Here is a 16,679-nt window from a genome sequence, read left to right as displayed (position 1 = left end):
GGTTACTCCAGGCTCTGTGCTCAGGAATCACTCCTGGCAGGCTCAGGGAACCATATAGGATACCAGGATTCGAACAGCTGCAGGCAAGGCAAACGCCCTACCACACACAGGCAAGGCAAATGCCCTACTGCTGTGCTATCTCTCCAGCCCCCCAGCAGGAGGTTCTGAAAGCAGCTTCTCCTCAGCTGGACTCTGGCTGGGCTTGAACCCTCCATCTTCTCCTTCTGTGGTAGGCTGTTTAATTCATCTGGGATGGAAAGGGCTTCGGTTCCTGGACAAGAATCTGAATGGGGGACCTGCTCGTCTCCTACTGTTGGTCCCCCTCAAATTGGGTTTTCTCTTTGACTTCTATCCCATCAGTGACCTCTATAAGCTGCTGCAGGTTGGGGGGCCAAGGTCCTCGTACAAAACACCTTTGGTAGAAGATTGGTGGGCATTGGCCTCTGGGATGCTGCTCAGTCTTCAGCTCTCTCCCCTTCACTGCCTGTCCTGCCTGAGGGGACATGTATACCTCCTTTATATATTTCTTTAGGTGTATTTCCTCAATAGCAAAATCAAAGAAAAGTTTACTCTTGAAAGTTAAAACCAGACTTTTGCCTTTTTAAAGAAAAATTCAGTATACCAGACTGTTGATTAAAATATAAAATATATATGATGGGTGAGGCTGCCCTTAGCACCATCTAAACCCTCAGATGGATAGGTCTGATGAAGAAGGATAGTAGAGAAATAATTCAGTCAGTTAAAATTCATCAGAGTCGGGCCCGGAGAGATAGCACAGCGGCATTTGCCTTGCAAGCAGCCAATCCAGGACCAAAGGTGGTTGGTTCGAATCCCGGTGTCCCATATGGTCCCCCGTGCCTGCCAGGAGCTAGTTCTGAGCAGACAGCCAGGAGTAACCCCTGAGCACCGCTGGGTGTAATCCAAAAAAAAAAAAAAAAAAAAATCATCAGAGTCTGCCTGCTTTTTTTAATCTCATGGATTTCTCTGCCATATGCTTTTCCTCACATGTACTTCTCCCCCCCCACCCCCGCTTTTTGCGTTCCTTAGCTATGCTTTTTGCTGCTTCTTTTCTCAACTCCCCCCAGCCAAACTCTTATTCTTTTTTATTTTTTTTTTTTTTGGTTTTTGGTTTTTGGGCCACACCCGGGTGACACTCAGGGGTTACTCCTGGCTATGCGCTCAGAAGTCGCTCCTGGCTTGGGGGACCATATGGGACACCGGGGGATCGAACCGCGGTCCGTCCTAGGCTAGCGCAGGTAAGGCAGGCACCTTACCTTTAGCGCCACCGCCCGGCCCCCCAAACTCTTATTCTTTTTTTTTTTTTTTTTTTGGTTTTTTGGGCGCTCAGGGGTTACTCCTGGCTATGCGCTCAGAAGTTGCTCCTGGCTTGGGGGACCATATGGGACACCGGGGGATCGAACCGCGGTCCGTCCAAGGCTAGCGCAGGCAAGGCAGGCACCTTACCTTTAGTGCCACCGCCCGGCCCCCCAAACTCTTATTCTTTATTTAAAACAGTCTGTCCAATCCCAGGTGTGGGCAGGTCTGATCATCCAGGTGGGATTAACATCTCAAAAGGTTTGGGAAACAGGAAGTTGGCGGAAGAGTTACCTTACACTAGACTACTTTAGATGAATATTTTTTCCAACATAAAAAATAAATAAATAAATAAATAAAGTTTTGTGGCCAGAGAGAGAGCACAGCAGTAGAGTGTTTGCTCTGCAGACCCACGGCGGATGGTGGTTCGAATCCCGGCATACCATATGGTCCCAGGAGTGACTTCTGTGCACAGAGCCAAGAGTAGCCCCTGAACGTTGTGGGGTGTGACCAAAAAAAAAAAAAAAAAAAAGAAAAAGAAAAAAAAAAAGAAAAAAAAAAACAAAGAAAAATAAAGTTTTAAAGTTACTATCTTACCAAAATAAATCATCAGGATTAATGAAATAGCTTCAATATGAAAAAGTTCTCTACATTAGTATTAAAGTTTTGGGTAACTTTGGGGGTAGGGAGTGAGACACACTAGCAAGTGCTTAGGACTTATACCTGGCTCTGCATTCCTGGCAGGCAGTGCCTAGGGTACTATATGGGATACCAGTGATCAGCTGTGTGCAAGGTAAGTATACTATTATCTTTCTGGCTCTGGGACTATTAAAGTTTTGAAAACAACAAATTATGAGACTGTAACTCAGAAGGAATAAAGAAAGCTTGGTATATTTATATATATTTTATCATTTTTAGTATGGCTTTCACTCACAATTTCATTTGATCTAGGTAACAAACCTATTAAATAAGTACTTATCACACAAGACTAAGAGCTCAACATACTAAAAAGAGGTGAAAGTATCAGGGTCCAAATCAAGTCTTGCAACTCCAAATGATTTTAAGCAAAAAATTAGAAAGCGGGTTTCTCAGCTTTCACTAGTACAGTGTCAGCCCCAGTGGGAAGAGCAGAGCGGCAAAGACCTCCTTCCCCAACACTCACCACCCAGAACACTGCTCACAGTGCCCACTGTGCCAATGTGTCCGTAGTGTCATTGTGCATATAGTGCCACTGTGCAGAAACTAATGCACACTGACCAATCTACAGAGTCAAATTGGAAAATGTAGAGAAAACACTGCCAAGTTGAAGTTACAAAAATAAGACCATATATTTGATGAAGTCAGGCCATAACAGAACCAATAGAAAGATATAATGGAGTAATACAATATGCATGTCCAGCATTCCTGGCTTCCACACTCCTGAACACTACGGTAAACTCCTCAACTAGAGAAACATGAAGATTTGAATCTGAGAGCCCTAAACATTGCTTTATGAAGAAAGGATCACAGATTTCATCATTTCCTTAAGAAGTGTATAACAAAGCTGGGGCCAGAGCGGTGACGCAGTGATAAGGCATTTGACTTGCACGCGACTGACCTACGACAGACCTTGGTTTGATCCCCCCATATGGTCCCCCAAGCCAGCCAGGAGTGATTTCTGAGCACAGAGCCAGGAAAATTCCTGAGCTCCGCTGGGCTTGACCCCAAAAAAACAAACAACAAAAAAGTGTATAACAAAGCTAACAGTGCTTAGCAAGCTAAAGAAACTTAAATACGGGGCAGGCATGGTGGCGCTAGAGGTAAGGTGTCTGCCTTGCCAGCGCTAGCCTAGGACAGACCGTGGTTCGATCCCCAGCGTCCCATATGATCCCCCAAGCCAGGAGCGACTTCTGAGCGCATAGCCAGGAGTAACCCCTGAGCGTTACCGGGTGTGGCCCAAAAACAAAAAAAAGGAAGGAAGGAAGGAAGGAAGGAAGGAAGGAAGGAAGGAAGGAAGGAAGGAAGGAAGGAAGGAAGGAAGGAAGGAAGGAAGGAAGGAAGGAAGGAGGGAAGGAAGGAGGGAAGGAAGGAGGGAAGGAAGGAAGGAAGGAAGGAAGGAAGGAAGGAAGGAAGGAAGGAAGGAAGGAAGGAAGGAAGGAAGGAAGGAAAGAAAGAAAGAAAGAAAGAAAGAAAGAAAGAAAGAAAGAAAGAAAGAAAGAAAGAAAGAAAGAAAGAAAGAAAGAAAGAAAGAAAGAAACTTAAATACGGGGCCAGAGAGTTAGCATGAAGGTAAGGCACTTGCCTTGCATGCAGAAGGACAGTGATTCAAATCCTGGCATCCCTTATGGTCCCCTGAGCCTGCCAGGGGCGATTTCTGAGTGTACAGCCAGGAGTAACCCCTAGCGCTGCTGGGTGTGACCCAAAAACCAAAAAATAAAAACTTAAATACGGGCCAGAGAGATAGCATGGAGGTAATGCGTTTGCCTTGCCTGCAAAAGGTCAGTGGTTCGAATCCTGACATCCCATATGATCCCCCAAGCCTGCCAGGAGCGATTCCTGAGCATAGAGCCAGAGATCACTCCCCACAGTGCCCAGGGAACCACACCAGGTATCAAACCCAGACTGGCCATGTGCAAGGCAAGTGCCCTCCTATTCTATGGCTGTGGCCCCAAACATGAACTCTTAAAACACAAGGTCTCTCCTGTAAACCTGAAGCCCCTCTACCTAAACACACAGGCTCTGGGAGAGTAACTTCTTGCCCATCAGCGAGCAGGTGGCTCAGACCAAGCTGACCCAACTTCGGCTCAGAGACATGGGGACATTGTAAGGTTTTCAAAGTCTTTAAATGTACCTTAAAAGAAAAACAATATGATCTGATGGCACACAGTTGGCAAACAGATGGCACACACACACATCCCGGGAGTTCTAGGGGTAAGGGGGACATCTGGCACACAAGATGTCCTGGGTGGGGGTACTAGTGCTAGGGATCCAACTCCAGGTCTGGCACCTAAGCAAGTCCTAGAACTTAGCTTCAATCCACTTCTAAAGAAACATTTCATTTTACTTTACTTTTGGTTTGGGGGCCACATCTGGGAGTGCTCAGGGCTTATTCCTGCACTTAAGTCTTGGTGGACTAAGGGGACCATATGTGATACTATATGAGGTGCCAGGTATCATCTGCTGCATGCAAGGCACTGCCCTACCTGCTGTACCTCCCCAGACACTGAACATAGTCACTTTAAAATAATCTGATGCTAGGGCTGGAGAGATTAGCCTGGAGGTAAGACGTTTACCTTGCATGCAGAAGGACGGTGGTTTGAATCCCAGCACCCCATATGCTCCCCCGAGCCTGCCAGGAGCGATTTCTGAGCATAGAGCCAGGAGTAACCCCTGAGCGCTGCCAGGTATGACCCCAAAACAAACAAAACTGATGCTAGGGACTGCAGTAATAGTACAATGGATATGGCACTTGCCTTGCATGCAGCCAACCCAGGTTTGAATCCCAGCACCCTATAAGTCCCCTGAGCACCAGCAGGAGTAAACTCTAAGAACCACCCAGTGTGTGATCAAGGAGATATAAATAAATACGTATCTATCTTATAGCCCCTTAAAGCCACTTCTCTGGGTCTGGGTCTGAAATACAAATAGCTAAGGTGACTCTACTAAGAAAGAAATGTGGCTGTTTGGGTGGCTGTGTGAGAAGTGATATTTAGTTCCTTTCAAATATTCCAGATTGAAAGCACTACAATTTCCCCCCTGGCCCCCAATGAATCACACAGAAAGCTAGAAAAGAATCCACCCACAGTTCTTTTAAGCAGAAAAGCTTCAAAGGATGCAGACAATGGAGATTGCCCAGAGGCAGGCCTTCCACTCCAGATAGCCCTGTTGACCTTTCCTCCTCTCTTTCTAACAGCCCTGCTGACTTCTCACAGCACTGACATCTCTCCTCACATACCTGACCTCTCCTCTTCATAGACCTTAACCTCTTCTCATGGCTTTGAACCCCTTCATCAAAGCCTTCATCCCTCCTTCTCACAGCCCTGACAAGCCTGGAACACCTGGATCCCAGCTGGGGATTCCAGCAGGTAAACCTTTTGCATCTCCTCTCGCGTCTGCCACAATTGATAGAGAAGCCACTTTCTCATCTGTAAACTACTGTGATTCTCCACACTGAAAACTGCTGTATAGTGGTTGGGGGGTGATTGCTTAGATACATGAATCTAGATATGTATACTGTATAACGAGGTGAACTACAAATGATTTGAAATGTCAGATAACATGATATAAAAGTTATACACAAAATGCTTCCAAGAATTTTAAAAGTAAAACACACAGGGCCCGGAGAGATAGCACAGCGGCATTTGCCTTGCAAGCAGCCGATCCAGGACAAGAGGTGGTTGGTTCGAATCCCGGTGTCCCATATGGTCCCCCATGCCTGCCAGGAGCTATTTCTGAGCAGACAGCCAGGAGTAACCCCTGAGCACTGCTGGGTGTGACCCAAAAACCAAAAAAAAAAAAACAAAACAAAACAAAAAAAAAGTAAAACACACAGAATACACACAAGCAAACAAGCCAAAGAGACCAGCTTACAAAAGAATCAAACATTTTATAAATGAACACTATGGTTAAAGTAAAAGGAAGTACGCAATGGCTAAGTAACAAGGTAGATACAGGTAGTTTCTTGTCGTAAAGTAAAGCTAAATAAATAGCCCCCCAAGAATACAAAGAGGCAAGAATATGAACTGATGATAGAGAAGTTAGGAGTCTTGGAGAACAGACAAGCTATACCTATGTAGTCAGGGGTTCAGGAGAAAATTCAGAAAACACAAAGTAGGATACATTTGAATAGATGAGAAATTTCTGAGAGAAGCAGAAATTCAGAGGTTTTACACGAAGTGTAAAACACTGACAATGAGGATCATCAGGAAGCACAGTGGAGCAGGGACGGAGCAGCTCCACAAAGCAGCCGAGGAAAGGCACAGTGAGATTCGATGGCAGGACTGATCTGATCACTAGGTCCTAACAGAAACCAGACAACACGGAGTGACAGAATCCAGGCTCTGGGACAGGAACTGTCAGTTCCCAGCACCCAGTGAAACTCGCAAAAAAAAAAAAAAAAAAAAAAAAAGATAAAGGTAGACAGTTTCAGATAAAAATAAAAGTCAACATCTACCCAAAAAGAAGTGAGCTGTTCTTATTGCACAAACTAAAATCCCTCTCTTATACTCTTGAATATGTTATCGCATCACAATGCGAAAATGGTTTGGGTTTTGTCACATCCCTGTTCCAAACAGCAGTGAGAACTACCAGAACTTATATGGTATGGTTCAAAGTCCTTAGCTTGAAGGCTTCAGCAACTCCCCAGAGCTTTCTCCCAGGAACATTCTGACTCACCCTCACTCTAGCTGTAACCATGGGTTCAGTGACTCTCCAGCCTGCACTCCACACTCATTTCTAGTAAGGAAACATCTAGGTTTCAAATTCTAAACAGGGACTGTTGCGAGCAGGAAAGGCAGCCCAGCCTCCAAGGAAAGGAGCTCTTGATATTTATCATTACTAAGACCCTGGGGATCTCCTCTACTCCCCAACCCAGTATTATAGAAACTGAAACTAACCCTCCAGTCAGCTCTTCTGTCAGGCTAGCCTCAGCCCTCCGAAACAAAACCTTTGGGTGATAACCCAAAGTTTGGCGCTGTGAGCAAACTCCTGGCTGGGAAGGCACCTAACTTGGGCTTCTTTCATTTTGTGCATGGAAAGTTTTTCTGTTGTGAAAATGGACATCATGGATTTATTTGGTTAACACTCTGATAAGGAAATTTTAGAGGAAAAATATGCCCCACCCTACTCTACCCCCAAATGGGCAGCTGTTTGGGATTTGCTGCATTCTTTGTAATCCTCAAGACAGCTGCACTTCTTTCCAAGACGTTATTTCTATCCAACAGGAAATGGGTGGTGGGCAGGAAGAAATGCTAAGTAAGGGTGCATAGGCTCACAGCCCATCAGGAAAAATCTTTCTGAGTATGTTTTCCAAGGACATCCAAGCGATGGGCATTCACACCCCAGACAAAGGAAATAACCTCCAAGTTGCCAGAGCTTGAAAGATTCCTTTGGGCCACACCCAACATGCTTAGGGATCACTCCATGCTCTGCACTCAGGAATCACTACTGGTGGTACTTGGAGGACCAAATAGGGTGTAGGGAGATCAGAGAATTTAATCTGGATCTGCAGCATGCAAAGTGAATGTCCTACTCTCTAGCTTACATTTTTTTAACTTTAAATTTTTAAACTCATTTAAAAGTCACAATAGGGGCTGGAGAAATAGCACAATGGTAGGACATTTGTCTTGCACGCAGCTGGTTCAGGACAGATGGTGCTTTGAATCCCATCATCTCATATGGTCCAAGCCTGCCAGAAGGAGCAATCTCTTTTCTTTTTTTCTTTTGTTTTTGGGCCACACCCAGTGACACTCAGGTGTTTCTCCTGGCTATGCGCTCAGAAATCGCTCCTGGCTTGGGGGACCATATGGAACACTGGGGATCGAACCCAGGTTCATCCTGGGTCAGCCACGTGCAAGTGTGGCTGGTGTGCTATCGCTCCAGCCCCAGGAGGAGCGATTTCTGAGTGCAGAGCCAGGAGTAACCTGAGTGATGCTGGGTGTGACCCAAAAACCAAAAACAAAAGTCTACAATATAAGAAGACCCAAACTGTGGGGTCTCAACTTACAGTTTCGCACAAGAAATCAGATAAGAGTCATGGGGGGGGAGTGCATTTTGACCAGGGGGTGTTGAGCAGCTTCTTAGATTTTTTTTAAAATAATTTCTTTATTTAAGTACCATGGTTATAAACATGTTCATAGTTGGGTTTCACTCATAAAATGTATACCCTTTTTTTTTTACCAGTGCAGCTTCTAGCTCTCTGCTGGTTTCCCTGCCACTTTTATTAGCCAGAGTTGAACATAAACACCTGAGGGTCAGGGTTGAGGTAATCAAGGGTACCTGTGCTAATTAACTCAGAAAGGTGAAAGAAAAAGGATTTTACAGGTATATGACAACAATTTACAGTAGTTGAGAATTCTATTCAAAAGACTTTCCTAATCCAAGTTACGGGACCCAGAGGAATAAGTGAAATTGCATTAAAGATGTCTGACAAATGTGTGCAGGACACAAAAGTAGAGAGTTCTCACTCAAAAGATTCTCCCAGGTCATCAGTACAGCACCACAGGATGAGTGATGCTAAAAATGGATAAGCCAGTGGCGGTAACTCAAGTCTTAGGTACTTACTGTTCAATGTTCGAAATAGCTATATTCATTAACAGAACTGACACTAAAGAGGATATTTTTGTTCACTGACAGCTATTAAGAGAAACAACCCCGGTAAATCTTTACGTAGCATTGGAGATGGGGAGATTGTGGAGTTTCATTCCAGGAAAGGACAGAAAAGTATAGAACCTTCTAAAGTAATCAGTGAAAGGCAGGCGCTTTTCTCCCAATCGAGGTAGGTTCCGATGATTCAATCTTCGGCCTCACCCAGCTGAGACACCCTCAGGAGAGACAGATCCAGGCAGTAAAGGGACGTGAGCTAAAGACTCAGAACAGCATCCCAGACACTGGAACCCACTATCCTTCTGCAGAAGGCACTTTGCAAGAGGTAGGAGGCCCCTCAACCAATTGCAGCCAATCAAGGGCACTGATCAACTGTGGATGTGTGGATGTCTGTCCGTGTAGTAAGCAAGCCTTTTTTCTGTCCTTCTAACACCTTCCTTTTTGCCTCAAAGCATTCCTCTCCTATATCTTTTCAGATTTGTGCTAAGAGAAATAGAGTCATCACTTGCAACCGAGCTGACCACATAAAGCAACTTCTTTGAGTGAATCTTTGACTGGTAATTCTGATCATCATCACCCTGACAAATTACTTCATCAGCTGATCACTATCAGATATTTCCCTCATTCATGGGTCTTTTTAACAAAAAAGGGGGCCGGAGAGATAGTACAGCATAGTACAGCGGTAAGGCGTTTGCCTTGCATGCGAAGGTGGTTCGAATCCTGGCATCCCATATGGTCCCCTGAGCCTGCCGGGGGTGATTTCTGAGCTTAGAGCCAAGAGTAACCCCTGAGCGCTGCCGGGTGTGACTCAAAAAACAAGAACAAATAAAAGAGGAGGAAATGTCACAAACCTGTAAAATCTCTTTTTACTTTCACCTTTTCTGAGATAATAAGCACAAGTACTCTTCCTTAATTACATCAACCCTGACCCTCAGGTGATTTGTGTTAAACTCTGGCTAATAAAAGTTGCAGGGAAAAATAAGCGGAGAGCTAGAAGACTGGCTGGCTCAGTAAGTTCCAAGAAGCTGTTCAACAACCCCTGTCAAAAAGTTACTTTCCATGACACTGTCTGGTTTCTTGTGCAAAACGGCAAGCTGAGACCACACACCAAACAAAATGAAATCTTTTTCCTCATGAAGAAATACAGTCATTCTTGCTAAAGAAAACACAAGGGAAAATAAGACAAAAAAAGTAAGTCAGGGGCCCGGAGAGATAGCACAGCGGTATTTGCCTTGCAAGCAGCCGATCCAGGACCTAAGATGGTTGGTTCAAATCCCGGTGTCCCCCGTGCCTGCCAAGAGCTATTTCTGAGCAGACAGCCAGGAGTAACCCCTGAGCACCGCCGGGTGTGGCCCAAAAACAAAAAAACAAACAAACAAAAAAAAAAAGTAAGTCAGGAAAAGGGAAATACAGAAAGCGAGCTGCCATCAAATGTGCCAGATACAAATGCCATTCACACATCTCATGGTTATGAGCCTGTGTAACTGTCACTACAGGGCATGTACCAGCTAGATGCAGGGCTGTCACCACACTTCTAGCATAAAGGATTTGTGGTATTCTTACTTTTAATATATATTTTTAGTTTTGGGGCCACTCCAACAGTGCTCAGGGCTTACTCTTGGCTCTGCACTTAAATATTACTCCTGGTAAGGCTTGAAGGACCAGTGAGGTGCCAGGGATCGAACCTGTGTCAGCCATGTACAAGGTGAGAACACTACCTGCTATACTAATTTCTCCAGCCCGATTTTCTCCTTACTCTCATACAGCTGTCCTGAGTATAGGACAGGGCGTTTGCCTTGCACACAGCCAACCCAGGATAGACCCGGGTTCAATTTTCTGCATGACATATGGTTCTCCTGAGCCTGTCAGGAACGATTTCTGAGCACAGAGCCAGGAGTAATTCCTGAGCACCACACCAAGTGTGGCCCAAACCCACCCCCCTCAAAAAAAAAAAAAAGGTACAGGACAGACATAACTTTCAACAAACCAAGTCCAAAGTTCCCATTCTATTTCTTCTATAGAAACTACTATCATAAAAATAGAATTTCCCAAAGTCTGAAGGACCAGTGGAACTAAGATGTATGAAAAGTGCCCAGATATCTTGGCAGTGCTTAAGGGGCTTTCCAGTGCAAAGAATACTTACTACTTACTATCCCAAGGAAGACAGATTCAGATTCTGTTTCTGAAAATGTTTTAATCTCACTGATACCATCTGATAAAATAAACTTACAATGACAATTAACACCCAACATAAGCCAGTGTACATCACCTTGGCTCTGCAGAGGGATATCAGATCCTGCTCTAAGCCCCTAGAGTGAAAAGCAGTGCATGAAACAAGGAAATACAAGTGTCAGCTCTGGCAGACTGCACTGGCAGACTGAACGGGAAAAGCACTGCTTTCTGAGAGGGCTGAGCTGTGAGCAGAGGCCGAGTCAGGCAGAGCAGGTAGCAAGGAAATGCCAATGTCTAATGTTTGAAACTAATGGCAGAAGTGTCAGAGTGGTGGCACAAGGGGTAAGGCATCTGTCTTGCCCGAGCTAGCCTAGGATGGACCACAGTTGGATCCCCCGGCATCCATATGGTCCCTCAAGCCAGGAGCAATTTCTGAGCACATAGCCAGGAGTAACCCCTGAGGGTAACCGGGTGTGGCCCAAAAACAAAAAGAAACTAATGGCAGAAAGCAGGATGGGTGCCAGAAGCATGGGGATATTCCAAAACTGAAGGAGCACAAGAGAGGAAGGATGCTAGAATGGTCCTCATCTTGTTACTAGAGTGATGCCTATCAAAAGATACCCCGTTTCCACAAGTGGGGTGATACGGCCCATCAATGGGGAATCCTGGAACAATCCAAAGGGACAGTAACAGCCTCGGGTATAAATAGGAAGCACCGTTCTGTTTATATGCTTGAAGGCAATTTCGGAAGGCCACTGCGTGTCAGCCTCATTCTACACAAAGGGCTCTGAGGCCTCCAGCTACTGATCACTTATGACACTAAGAGAAATAAAACAAAGTACTGGAGTACTACTCCCAGCTGAGGACAGGTTGTCTTAGGAAACTTCTGTCAGGACACGTAGAAACAGGGAGTGTGTTCAGCTTTAGGTCTGCAGACAAGAGACCTGCAGAGACCTGTGCCAGGTCTAGACCAGGCACAAACGAATGTACCTGTCCTATAGGTTAAGCCTGAAAGTCCCTCTGCAAGGACTGCTGGCAGAGAACTGCACAGATTTAAGGTCCACTTTCAGGCATCAGGAGATAGTACAGCAAGTAGGTAGGGCACTTTTATTGCACATGGTAAGCCTGGAGTTGATAAAGAGCACCCCCAAGTCCAGGAATAACCCCTGAGCATAGTGTTGTAGCCCAAAAGACAAAACAACAAACTAAAAAGATCCGCACTCAACCCTCTCGGCATCACACTCACTACCTGAGAAAGAACATATTTTTAGAACAGAACCAGGGCAGAGCCATAGTACAGCAAGCCTGGAGTTTGCCTTGCACACAGCAGATCCTCGTTCAATCCCCAGTATCCCTTGTGGTTCTCAGAGCACACCAGGTATGATCCCTAAACTCAGAGCCAGAATAAGAGTTAAGTACCATCTGGTTTGGCCCAAACTTTTTTAAAAAAGAGAGAGAATCCATGGAATTGGGGTGTGGCTCAGGGGGTAAAGCACTTGCCCTGCATGTGTAAGATCTTGAGTTCAATGCCCAGCCCTACTAAAAAAATACCCAACTCATGACTAGGGTCCCATCCAACAGATTCCATACAGCCTAACTTCATTCACCACATGCTTTCTTTTAACCCATTTGTGCATTTGAAAATATGAAAAGAATTTATGGAGAAGGAATTTGCTAATGTCGCATCTCTAGCAGCTGCTGATTGGATCCACAACTTCTACTGTTACATCAAGTGGCAATCTCAGAAAATGTACTTATTTTTCCCTTTTCCTAACACTGTGCTCCCAGGATCTTTCTTTCTATAAAACACCAGGCGAAAAAAAAAATTAAAAAAAAAAAAAAAAAAAAAAAAAAACACCAGGCGCCACAGCAATAACACAGGGTAGGGCATTTGCCTTGCATGTTGCTGACCTAGGTTTGATTCCCATCAACCCAGCAATCCTAAGCCTACCAGGAGTAAATTCTGAGTGCAGAGCTAGAAAGTCACCCTGAGTGCTACTGAGTGTGGCCCAAAAATCAAAAAACAAAGAACACTGAACACCAAATGGTTGGGTCAAGGACATGAGCCCACCCTCTTCCAACCCACTGGCTTGTTAGAACAATAAAGCTCTTTCTCAACATGTCTCAAACAAAAAGAGAAAAAAAGAAAAAGATCTGGGGGCCCGGAGCAATAGCACAGCGAGTAGGACCTAGCTCGTGGCCTACCAGGCCAGGGTTCCATCCTGGGTTTCATCCTGAGCATCCCACATGTTCTGTGAGCCTGCCAGGAGTGATTCCAGAGCACAAAGCCAGGAGTAAACCAAGTGCTGCCAGGGGTGGTCCAACAACAAACAAACAAACAAAATCTGATTTCTTTCAAAAGAGCTTAGTTAAGTTTTTATCCTACTGAGCCGCCTTAAGAGTAAGTTCATGGAATTGAGGGGATGGATCAATACTGCAATTATGACGATACTAATGGCTTCCATTCAGTTTCTCAAGCTCGAAGCATTCAAGAACAAATGTCTGTCAATAGGTCACTTTTGGAATGAACAGCTGATCTGACCACTGCATGCCTCGGAGCAGATGGTCTTATTTTTCTGGAAACACACACATGTCAGTACCTGATGATGAACAGAATTGTCAGTCACTCAAAAGACTGAAAACATGGGGGTGGGGAAAAAAAAGACTGAAAACAACAAAAGGGGTGTTTCAAGTGAGAATTTCAGTAGTCCAAGAAATGCAAGTGGAAATTTACTTTCTTTTTCACAAAGTTTCCCTGGAAATTTTTTACTTTAAAATTTTACTTGGGGGCCGGAAAGATAGCATGGAGGTAAGACCTTTCATGCAGAAGGTCATCGATTCGAATCCCGATGTCCCATATGGTCCCCCGTGCCTGCCAGGAGCAATTTCTGAGCATGGAGCCAGGAATAACCCCTGAGCACTGCCGGGTGTGACCCAAAAACCACAAAAAAAAATTTTTTTTTACTTAGATTTGTCACCCACAGTTTTAATTTTCAATGAAATACCTCTCTATAACCTCAAGGGTTTTTGGAAACCAACGAAAATTATTACACAACTTATAAAAAAGGATTTGCAGAACATTTGTAAAGTTGGGAGCATCTGTCACCAATTCAACAAAAGGATAAACATCAGATAATTCAGTATAAAATGATCCACAATAGGAACTACACCATCAAAAAGAAAAATACAAGTTACCAAAAACTAGGACCACACAAATGGCTGAGCATTTGCAAATCTAAGATACTACAGGCTATTATCGAGAACACGCAACTCTTTCTACTGAAGTTTTTTTCTTCATCCACAACTTAATAATAAGTTTTTTTTTGTTTTTTTTTTGTTTTTGGTTTTTGGTTTTTAGGTCTCAACCAGCAGTGGTCAGGGGTTACTCCTGGCTCCATGCTCAGAAATTGCTCCTGGCAAGCAGGGGGGACCATATCCATATGGGACGCCGGGATTCGAACCAAAGACCTTCTGCATGAAAGGCAAACACCTTACCTCCATGCTATCTCTCTGGCCCCTAATAATAAGTTCTTAATGTTATCAGTATTAAATGAACATATGCAGGGCTGAAGAGATAGCACAGTGGTAGGGCATTTGCCTTGTACGCAGGCGATCCAGGAGGGATGGTGGTTCAAATCCTGGGTTCCCTGAACCTGCCAGGAGCGATTTCTGAGCACAAAGCCAGGAGTAACCACTGCGCACCACCGGGTGTGATCCAAAATCCAATAAACAAACAAATGAATAAATAAACACATGTTAGATTCTTATAATAGCTTGGCAACAAGCTATAAAGAATGTCTGTGCAATCTCATAAATCAAATATTTGTAAACAAGAATACTTAAAAGAGCAACTAAAAAAGGAGTAATCATAAAAATAAAATACTCAGCTGCTCTATCCTGTGAAGTAATGAAGTGTTTAAACTACTACACTATGTTTCAAGTAAAAGCAAGTAACAGGGCCCCTTTCCAAAGTAAAAAAAGGCTCCTTTCCAAAGTAAGCAAAAGGCCCCTTTAGAAAGGCAGGTGGTCTTTTACTTCAGGTTAAACATTCCACCACCAAGTTGTTTCTTTATCATGATTCCTTTTTTGCAAATTTGAATCCTAGTCCCTAAACCCTACAGGTAAATCCCAGCTCTTATGAACGTTTAAAAACTACTTTCCCCAACTTCCCAAGAGATAAGTGGTGACAGGTCTTTAGCATCTCCTAGTCTTATAACTCAGCGCTGAACTCAACCTCAACTGAAACTTGTTCCTAAAAGAAATCCAAAAATGTTTCTGCAATAAAAAAAAAAAAAAACTGCAGACTTTGATGCGGCAAGGGAGCAAACAATGAAGAATTGTTTCAGCCCCGTGAATAGAGAGCAGTGTCCGTGTGAGAGGTCGAGTCCGGAGCGCGACATTCCTGACACCCTTGTCGCCAGGCCAGCCTCTGGGATTGGATGGCCCAATACAAGCTGGGGAGACAGATCGATCACACACATGCGGTCATGGAATCGGGCACCGGCTGGGGGAGGACACACACACACATACCTTGCACCCTGCCCAGCCCCGGGGCACGCACACACACAAGCACCCCTTACACACACATACTGCACCCTGCCCAGCCTCAGAGCACACACACACACCTTGCATCCTGCCCTGCCTGGGAGGACACACACACACACACCCCTTACACACACATCTTACACACACACACACACACACACACACACACACACACACACACCCCTTGCATCCTGCCCAGCCCCTGGGCAACACACACCCCTTGCACCCTGTCCAGTCCCGGGGTCCCAGAGCTTGTGGACACAGGAGGTTTCCTCCCTGCAGTCCCCGGGGCACACACACACCCCTTTTATACACACACACACACATACACACACACACCTTGCATCCTGCCCAGCCCCGGGGCACACACACCCCTAGCACCCTGTCCAGCCCCGAGGCCCCAGAGCGTGTGGGCAGAGGTTTCCTCCCTGCAGTCCCCGGGGCACACACACACCCCTTTTACACACACACACACATACACATACACACACATACACTCACACACCCCTTGCACCCTGTCCAACATCCCGGGGCCCCAGAGCGTGTGGACACAGGGGTTCACTCCCCGCAGTCCCCCCGCCGCGGCGCCTCGACAACGTCCTCCTGTTCTTTCTCACGGTCGGCTGCGGAGGCGCCGCAAGACGCAGCGGCCACGGGCGACCCAAGCACCGATCGGGGCAGCCCAGCCAGCCCGAGCAGCGGCTCCCAAGCGCCGCGTCCGCAGCAGCCCACGTTGCGGGGCGCCCGGAGCCGCCGAAACTCCCGAGTTTCTCCGAAAGCAAGCCCGGCCGTGCCCAGCGCCCAGGCCCGGGACGAGGACGCGGCGGGAGAGGACCGCGGGCCCCCGCCCTCCGGCCCCGAGAACGCCGAGATCACAGCGGGGTCCGCGGCCGGCGGCTCCGCGCGGGCCTCGCAGGGCAGGACAGGCCGGGGCGCCGCGCCCCGCTCCGCTCCCCGGGGCCCCGCGCTCCCCGCAAGTTCGGGGCCCGCGCCTCGCCGACCCCGCCTCCCCGGCGCATCCTCGCCTCGCAGGCTCACCCCTCAGGAGCAGCAGCGGGAGCCAGGCGAGTAACGGGGTGCAGAGCCCCAGCCGCAGCCACCGCCTCAGCGCCATGTCGAGAGGGGAGTGAGGGGCCCCGCGGACGCGCGACGAGGACGGGCTCCCCCCCGCGCATGCGCCTCGCTGCCGGGCCCGGGCCCGCCCCCCGGTTACCATCGCGACCGCCCGCCCGGCGGAGCCGTCGCCATGGCAACAGAGTCAGTCTGAAGTGTGGTTGCTAAGGATACCAGGGATGCTCTGGACCGGCAGTCTGGGAGGGCTCCCGATAAACTTAGCGGGAGCGGGG

At 46.5% G+C, this 16,679-nt stretch overlaps 1 protein-coding gene across 2 annotated transcripts in view; it reads right to left on the bottom strand.

The window, feature by feature from the left end:
- Positions 1 to 16,459, bottom strand: part of JAM3 (junctional adhesion molecule 3) — a 57,633-nt gene extending 41,174 nt beyond the window's left edge. For both annotated transcript variants that reach the window (XM_049778301.1, XM_049778300.1), the window contains exon 1: positions 16,372 to 16,459. In XM_049778301.1, the coding sequence (XP_049634258.1) occupies positions 16,372 to 16,447 (76 nt within the window). In that variant the 5' untranslated portion in view covers positions 16,448 to 16,459. The remainder of the gene's footprint in view (positions 1 to 16,371) is intronic.
- Between the last annotated feature and the right edge of the window lie 220 nt (positions 16,460 to 16,679).

The sequence above is a fragment of the Suncus etruscus genome, chromosome 8 (assembly GCF_024139225.1).
Source record: "Suncus etruscus isolate mSunEtr1 chromosome 8, mSunEtr1.pri.cur, whole genome shotgun sequence".
Lineage (NCBI taxonomy): Eukaryota > Metazoa > Chordata > Mammalia > Eulipotyphla > Soricidae > Suncus > Suncus etruscus.
This window is presented reverse-complemented; position numbering and strand designations above follow the sequence as displayed.